General features: G+C 32.5%; 1 protein-coding gene across 5 annotated transcripts; it reads right to left on the bottom strand.

Annotated features, from left to right (window-relative positions):
* Positions 1-365: 365 nt before the first annotated feature.
* Positions 366-8,381, bottom strand: LOC107173735 (protein drumstick-like). Of its 5 annotated transcripts, none has more exons than XM_015524403.2 (3): positions 8,149-8,381; positions 2,953-3,464; positions 366-1,188 (listed from the first exon to the last, which is right to left on the bottom strand). In XM_015524403.2, the coding sequence occupies exons 2-3, from the start codon at positions 3,159-3,161 to the stop codon at positions 1,140-1,142; spliced, it is 258 nt and encodes an 85-aa protein (XP_015379889.1). In that variant the 5' UTR covers positions 3,162-3,464; positions 8,149-8,381; the 3' UTR covers positions 366-1,139. The 5 variants fall into 5 exon arrangements, with proteins under 5 accessions (XP_015379889.1, XP_015379912.1, XP_015379881.1 ...); XM_015524426.2 differs by lacking the exon at positions 8,149-8,381 and adding an exon at positions 5,057-5,545 and having other exon boundaries at positions 366-1,664; XM_015524395.2 differs by lacking the exon at positions 8,149-8,381 and adding an exon at positions 5,057-5,537.
* Between the last annotated feature and the right edge of the window lie 1,231 nt (positions 8,382-9,612).

The raw sequence follows: 9,612 nt of genomic DNA on the forward strand, positions 1-9,612 counted from the left end.
AGGATATCCGGTATACTGAAACTAAAATAGATTCAAACTGAGGTACACCGATAGTGTATATTCTATATAAGATTTGTCCCAAAAAAATAAACTGCACACTGTGTATTTAAACGGCAATTTATAACATTGTATATTATTTTTACCTATAGTTCGTATATCTCTAACTTGAGCTTATAGCTAACAAAAGGTATCTTGATAAACAACTTTTATAAAGTTATAATTTTGTAAAATAAACAAGTGATGTTTAATACTTATTATAAATAAGAAAAATATGTATATAATAAATGGAATAATTATTAATATTGGAGAATAAAAGGAGGAGTATATAGCTATTTACCAAAGGATAAAAAAACAAATTGACAACATTTATGATTTACAAATAAATTATATATATTTTTTTTTATCAACACATATGATACAGACAAATTAAAACTTTAAAATATCTAATAATGTCTAACAATAAGTGGTTATTATTTACAAAATTCTAAACCATATTAGTTCATATAAAATTATCATCAAATTATACATATATGTATATAAGATAAAAAACAATAACACATATATTTTATCTTATTAAATGGTAATATTATTTTACTGTAGGATAATCCCGCTTTTTTTAGAACGTTAAACATTTCAAAAGGTATTTCTTATATTGTAATTTGCCTAACTAGCGAATTTCAAATAAGAAAATATTAAGGAACATTCAAATAAAAATTTTACTTGAAGAATTTGTTTGTGAATAGTTTCTATACATAACATGGATTTCACATAGATCTACTATTCTACAATAATTAATATTACATTGGTATGTCTCATTATTTTATCAACGTTTTACAATAAAAATATTAGGAATATAATATTGATTTGTACGACTTTTTATTTTACTATAGATAACATACATTGTTAATAAATTATTAATTGATTTACATTTAAAAATAGTAAATTCAAAAATTGTACTTGAGTTTTTTTCGTTTTTTAATTTGAAAAGTAAAAAAAAAACAACCAGTCTGCTCAAATATATATATATATATATATATCTTTATTAGTACTATAACTTAAAAACTACCTAGTTAATGTCTGTCTATCTACATTTACTTCATTACAACAATTTGCCAATAATTTAGCATATCACAATTTTTTCAAAGCTGCAATGCGTACCCAGCTCTGTAATTTGGACTATGAGTTGATCTGTATTGGAAAAATAAAAACCATAAACAAAAGAAGTCCGAGAGAAAATTAAAATTAAAAAACATTGAAGAATAACATTTGAAAATAATATGTGGCATATATAGTACACACAATTAGATCATATTTTCATGAGAATTGATTTTTTAGAGAGATCATTCATAAGTATAAGATAGAGATAAGTCTATGTGAGATGTGACCTCAAACCGGTATTAGTAAAACAAGCGACCATGCCGTATTATTATATTAATAACGTGAATAGGTAAATTATATGAACCGAATTCTTTTGTTTTATTTTATTTTATTTTTTGTTTTTACATTGATACTATTAATATAGAGAAGAATTAAATAGTACCTATGGCTTAAAATATACAGTAAGAAATGTGGCCTATAAAAGATTTTATTTTTTTTAGGTAGGTATAGATTTTATAAATAAGGGTTGTCTTGAAGAATCCGTAGTTCACCTTGAGTGGCCACATCTAAAAAAAAAATAAAAAATAGCGAAAAATCCAAAACCCAATGTTAATAACAGACAAGAATGGTTGTTTTTATTTTGTTTTATTGATTTAAGTTAATTTTTATTTTAAATTAAATTAAATTTTATTTGTTATTGTTAAAATGTATTAAGATATTAAATTAAATTAACATCTTAATCACAAAAAAAATTAACAGGCGATGTGTCGACATGTTTTAAAACGGTAATAAGTATAGAATATGAAAATACTGCAAGAGGATAATATATAGAACAAGAATTGAAATAAGTGAAAAGATTTCCTATACTTAGAACGCAGACTTATATAGGTAGTAATAATAAAATCAACCACCGTAGTAATATAGTAATACCGTACACGGAGTTTGTATATATACGTAACATCACTGAATGTTTGTATTTAGGTAATTATACTCTAAAAATATAGTTGTATGTTGTATAATATATATTATGTATTCACATATATTCTTGAAGTATTAAAGTATCCAAAATGAACACAACTAATTTTTGAAGTCAATTTAATTCCCTGTTAGTTAGTGCCAAATTATTATTATCAAGAAAATTATTGAGCGTAGATGCCAAATACAAATACATCGCATCATATACATGTTTTGTTTTTGTACCTCAAAGCAAATGTTAATAGAATTTTAGTGACCTTATTATATTAGTCAGATTTATAGTTAATTAATTAATGTAGATACATAGGTTGTGCGTTTGACTCCAAAAATGGCGTTAGAAGTTCATTTTGTATTAATATAAGTATTAAGTATAATATAATAACACGGTATATATAACACATTATAGTAGGTATAAGTAGAATTATTTTATCGTCATCAACGGGTTCTGGGTCACGAAGATGGTCTTTTGGAGACTGCAACCGCGGTTAGCGATACAAATATTATATAATAAGCCCGCTAATTCGAAATTCTAAAGAATTTTTCGATTGTGAATAAAAATTCAAAGGAATTCCGGGAGAAGGAGAAGACGGCTTTTACAACCTCAAATCCAACGTTGATGACGACAATATTATATATGTACACGGCAGTTTCAATACGAAGTATATATTTGATACAGTAAGTATATAATACATAATATAGAGTGATATAAGTATAGTAGTAGTATAGCGTAGTATAGTATAGTGATAGTTTAAATATATACAAATAATGTGTGCATTATAGGTAGGTACTATAATAATATATATAATACAGTAGGTGGTATATTATATATACATCATATATATATGATATACAGGGACTCAATGCGATTTCGACACTGACCTGTGTTGTTGCAGGCTGTCCTGCCGTTTGAACGACTTGTAGCACATCTCGCACCGGTAGTTGACGGTTGGCAGATGGTTGCGTTCGTGTATCAGCAGCGAATAGTGTTTGTTGAACGTCCGGTTGCAGTATTTGCACACAAACTCCATTTTGACCCGCTTGGGTCGGAGTCTGTGGTTTTCCGAGTCGAGCTGTATTACCGCGTACATGGTCGGGCCGCTGCAGCGTTCTCGCCTGGCGCTCCACGAGCTGATTATACGATAATAATATAATAACGGACGTCCGTCGACTGCGGTGACTCAGACCAAATCTCGGTCGTCTCGTTAGAAACGGGACGAGAAGGTTACTCGGGTAGGAAATGTACACAACTATTGTAATAATATTACGACGTGTAGTGATTTTCAGATCGATATCCTGCAATATGCGCCGCCAACACGTGCGGTGATCTAACGGGCGCGTATATCTATTGCAGGCGGCTACGGCTCCGGGACTGCGACGACGAAAACAAAACGCTATAAAAACAACACAAGCGCAAAATGAAAGTCATTGTATTTGTATTATGTTTTATACATCGTACTATAACATATATTACAATATTATTATTATTATTATTATTTATTACCAATGGGTTTTCGGCGGTTACGCGTGCGTCAAAAAAAAACCAAACACTATACGCAATATATTATACTATGTAAAAGACAACAATAGCCAGGTGGCGTTCAAGGATTTAGAGTAGGAGTTAGCGAAATCAGACAGTTGTGCCGACAATTACATACGTATTATACCTATGTATGCACCGCATTGACGCGACGCCTACCTGAAGCGGACCACATACTGCAGTGGTGACCGACTTGTTGCGGCACGGGAGTAATTCAAGGCGCTCCAAACAAAAAAGTAGCTTTTACTTCGGAGAAGAAACATTCTGATATCGATGGCAAATAAAACTGGGAAAAAGATGGGAACAAAAGCTCCTTATTTATTTTAAACGCGCAGACGTGGCAGATGACGTAATTTAAACACCCGCAGTGGTGTGTTGAAAATAATTTTTATACATTATACCTATAAAACAGAGCTAGGTCGAGTAACAAAAAGTTTAAATGTAAAAAATCAAAAGTGCGCAATAACAATAATCTACAATGCCTACAGCATAAATCAACAGTCGCGGTGCCGTCACCAGAAGCGAATATTATGTGGTATAAGTTTACTGTGGATATAATACAGATACCTAAACAACGATGCAGCGGAATAAACGTACCTAGGTATAATATCTGTCGTAAAAATCCGAAAGGCTTGTTATATTATGGAAGCCAACAACTAATATGAGGTATTCCGCTCTATAATAATATGACCACGTCTTGTAGACTATAAACAACAAACGGAACACGATGTATACGAACGAACTACCCTGTGGACGACGAGAGCACGCGAGAGATTGAAACCATCGTGACGTGGAGAAAATAATGAATAATATTTTAATATTATATTATGTAATACAATAATATAATTTAGTCGGTATACCAATTGAAATTTTCCGACCGGAGAGGAGCGGTTTTGTTCGTGTCCGACGGCTGCGGATGTTGTGCGCAGTGGAAAACGATCACGCGGAGGTGAAGAGTAAAGGGGTATAGGCGGAGTCCGGTAGCCGACCGAACACCGGTAGCCGCGGTGGCCGCCATTAATTCGTCCCCACCACCGGTAAACTACTACCGCGGTTACGCACCGGGTCGGTCGACGAACACCGGTAGTCCATTACGATGTATTTCGCGTGCACCAACCGTAATCAACGGGTTGACACGATCAAATCGGATGTGTACGTTGCATACACGATATATTATAATATTAAATTTACATAATAGCTGACATTATATATGCACCTATTTAGCGCCTATATTGCGCACCTCGTAATGGATAATATAATATAAATCTTTACGCAAACTTAACTATACCTTTAAAATATGTATTTATAAATAAAAGTCAAGACGATGGTGAAGTGAAAAACTGAGTAAAAAAAAAAAAAAGAAAAAATAGAAATGGACGGCGAGCAGAGTATGATTGTAAGACAAAAAAAAATTAATTTTGAAATAAAATAATTTTTAATACTTACAAGGCTCGTGTGAATTATATTCTGTATAGGCACGAATATATTATATTTCGTGCACTGCACCGTTATATACGTGAATACAAATAATATTATATTATATATTATTTAATGCAAGCATATAATAATATAAGTACACTAAATATTTTAAGACAACGACAACGACGACGACGACGACGAAGACGGCGAAGAAGAAGACGACCGCGGTAAGTGGTGATTATTGCGGAACTCACTGGACTGTAGCACACGAAAGTCAGAAGCGGTCTCTCCACACGGCGACGGTCGCGAGTGTGTGTAACGTGCGCGCGCGTACGTGTGTGTGTGTATGAGTGTGTATGTTACGACGGCGGCAACAACAACAGCAGCAGGAGCGGCGGCGGCAACAGCAGCAGCAGCAACAGCAGCGATGAGGACGACGACGACGGTAACAACCAGGCGCGGCGGCGACGTTGTTGTATTCGACGACGGCGGCGGTAGTAGTAGTACACCGCACCGGATCGACGCGCGCGCGTTCGGCTGCTCCTCGGGTGCGCTACCCGATCGTCGTCATCGGCGGCGGGTGCATGGGCGCGAGCAGCCGCGGCCGGGGACCCAATGGGTGCCCTGGGAAACGCACGGAAGCCGGTGCAGGCCACGCCCGTTAGCGTTCTGGTTGGCCACTGGGCGCGCCACCACGCACACCGCGCGGCCGTCGTTTACGTAGGCGCGCGGCACGGACGCAGCGGAGACGTCGACCGCTTGTGTCGCTTGATTGTTTCTTCTCTTGCCGCCCTACCCTTATTACGAACGCCAGTTGTTGCCTCCGACGACGACGACGACGCCGCCTCAACGGTGGCCGACCGGTTTTTCCCGAGCGGCTACCAAGAGGATACCGCGGTTACGGACGACGCGGGCTCCGCTGCACGGACTTATATTTTATAGGTACATCATAAACTCCGAAAACGCGCGTTGTATAATAATAATAAATACCGAATAAATTATAATAATATTATACACTTCGCGGTATAAGGTGACCTGCGTATATGTAATATTATATACGACGCATGATTCAAGCGACACGACGCCGCTCTCGAATTATTATTGCTATAATAATAGGTATACTTGCTGGGTGGGGCCGATGACTCCTATCTATATTTGTTTTAGCTATCCTAAGCTCGTTTTAGCTAGTTAAGCCTTTATACCTCTTATAGCAAAGTAGGTACTATGCGTATACTGTGTAGCGGTGGCGTACCTGGAGGGCTTCTGCTTCGGCTTCAGGTCATCTATACCATTGACAGCGTTTTTCGAAATTTGATAATGTACTCGTATAACTCAAACGTATGGAAGAAATTTCATTATTTTAACTACATAAAACTTATATCTAGGTGTTGTTCAACCTAATATATATTATTACGCCGTGTCCAAACAATAATTCGCACTCGTGCGGGAAAAACAAAATAGTTTGTATTTCACAATATGATGGCAACCCACTGCGTGCCGAACAGCATGGTTGAGCTTCGGAAATTAAGAAAGCTAGCAAGCTGGTTACATCAGTACGTTATAGTCATTTTAAGTCATTATAATCTGTATAGGTAGGTAATAGATGTATTTAATTTGAATTTAACAGCACCTCATTATTTACCTAAATACAGCGAAAAACAATTCAAAGTGGAAACGGTTAACTTTTTGGTAATCATAATTATAAACTTATGCAAAACAACATTATTTGATTAAAATAATCTTAGGATTTTCATTATTTTTTCTTTATCTAACTTGACAATGCAGACACGTGCATCTTAGAACATAATATAAATGATGTAAAATATACTATAACTATAGATCTAACTTGCAACCTGCAGAAATCTCCCTTGAAGTTCATCATGATCGGTCATTTTTAGTAATGTACTATAGTCTTCAGACAAAAATTAAAATTAAAAAGTGGACAACGTTCTGCTATACGTCTGTCCATAAGATGATGTTTAAACTTCTAGACGGTTACTGTAATAGATGTGTTAAATTTGAATACACATAATTACAATCGTATTTTCGTAATTTATTGTAATCAGCCACTACTGAAGATGATAAATATATATATATATATATAATAGGTATAGACGTGTAGTTTTAATATTTAAGTATATTATAACATATAAACCTATAAATTAATTTGTGCTTTTTTATGTTCAATCACAGATAAAATTATATGAAGGCACCGCTTTATTCTTGTTACCTGTAACTATTTGGTCTAGATAAGCCCCTTAAAGGAACTAGTGATGCAAATGTTTATATTAAGTACCTATATAATAATATACCTCATTCGCCGTGGATTCGATTACCTATTATACATTAATGGATATTAAGTATAATAAATATACGATACAATACATATTTACTGCCCCCACCCAACAACTTTACCTGTCAATTTCAATCCTCGAGAATAAAATATTTTTTAAATAATTAATATTTCTATATTAATTGCCTTTCAAAACAATATTTATGAATGTTCTAAAATATACTTTGAATTATGTAATTATGTAATATTAAATTTAATAAGTACTACGTACTATTAATTATTCTTATTTGGAAAATAGTATATAGTATGCCGATTAAATAGTAACTAAATAATGTTAAAATCGATTAATAGGTAGGGTACTAATATCAAATTTATATCTAATACCTATATACATACACATTACACATAGCCTATTATTTTTTATTATTATTATTTGTATTACATTGACTTAAGACTATAAATACCCAATAATGTATATGCATTTTATAATTCTACTACAATTGTACATGGTTCATCTATAATTATTATTTTACTTAATACCTTAATATTACTAGTATTGATTTGTAATATAATATAACCTTAGAAATACCTAACTGGCTAATTATCTACTATTATATTATTATGTATTTATATAGTCATGTAGATAATAGTATATTAGCGATAAAAACATAGGTATACATGTATATGTATTATAGGTACCTATATTAACAAAATTATAAAATCAATAGTAATTAGGTATGTTCTGCGCGTTTTAGTAATAAATATAAAATAGATACCATTTAAATAAATAAATAGTATTATAAGCAAATAATATAAAACAACTCACCCGTAGCAACCTGCTATTTGAAAAATAGTAGAAACCTCTGAAATTTGAATATATGCTTTTATATCATTAATATTTATATTTTTTTCTTGTATAGCATAACCAACTTAAATATATTAGACAATATGTAATAAAATATTTAAATTATACACTTGTTCCTATGCTAAACGATATATTATAAAAGATTAATGTGAAGGCCAACATCACGCAATATGCCAGTATCATGAACAAGTTGAAAATGCGGCATATCTTGGAATAAGTCACGATGAAGACTGTATAGTCTGTAATAATAATAGGTATACTGAATACTGATAGTCGTATATGTATATATTTAGAAATGAATTGAGTACGCCCGTATAATATACTCTACCGGATTTTTGGTCAATACCTACGCGTTTATCTTGATAATTATGAGATACTATTATATAATACGTCTTAATATAAATTAAAATAGTATTGTTACTAATGAAACATAAATACAACAATCTGAACATATTTTTAAATATCACCTTGGCCTTGCAGTACATGGTGTACAACTGTAGTAGTACAAGCAGTAGACAATAGTACAATACGTAATCGCCAATCGAGGAGGATCAAACTTTTTTAGGCGGTAAGGCAATTGAATTTAAAAAATCTAATTAATTTACCATTTATCTTAAATTAATTATGATAAATTGATAACTACTCAACCATATAGCTTAATAGATTATAGCTAAGTTTATATAATATACATATTATGCATAATATTTTATAATAATATTATAATCGTGTGAGAAGCATGGATACGAGCTCTGTTGGCGTTTGAATACCATACTATAATAATATAGAAGTTATAATGTCATAACTTGTTGTAAACGTTTTGTCGACGATAACTATTTGGGTTATCGAACACCACCCGTATATATTGCAGTTTTTCCCCGAAATATGACATGTAGGTACTAGGTACACCAATAAAATAATACATTCATGTTAGATTGTAAGCAAAGCATGAACTTATTGATTTTATAATGATAATATGCGACTGTTATAGATTTTGAGCAAAGAATGCATATGGTTTTAAAATATGTAACCTCACCTCATGGGGAAGTTAAAATGATTCAATTTTCAACTTTGGGAACTGTTTCTGGTTACAACTGGTACCAAAATTATTCTAATTGGCCAAGTCAGTACAAATTCGTTAGTAAAAATGTTCAGTACCTAATTTTCAAAATAACCATGAGGGGAGATCATTTTTACGCAAATTAGCATATTAAACAAAATCAATTTTATTATTCTGAATTTATTCCAAAACAAATATTACTTCAAATTTTCATTTAATGTGTATATTAACATTTTCTATACACGATGATAATATTTTTTTAATAGTTAAACTCTTTTGAGCTATTTAGACATTTTTTCTATAATTTTCGGTAAAAAAAACTTTTGTACGGTCATAAAACTTAAAAACGTAATACAAGGTTCATTATA

The sequence above is a fragment of the Diuraphis noxia genome, unplaced genomic scaffold (genome assembly GCF_037042655.1).
Source record: "Diuraphis noxia isolate RWA-SAM2 unplaced genomic scaffold, SU_Dnox_SAM2 contig0003, whole genome shotgun sequence".
Classification (NCBI taxonomy): domain Eukaryota; kingdom Metazoa; phylum Arthropoda; class Insecta; order Hemiptera; family Aphididae; genus Diuraphis; species Diuraphis noxia.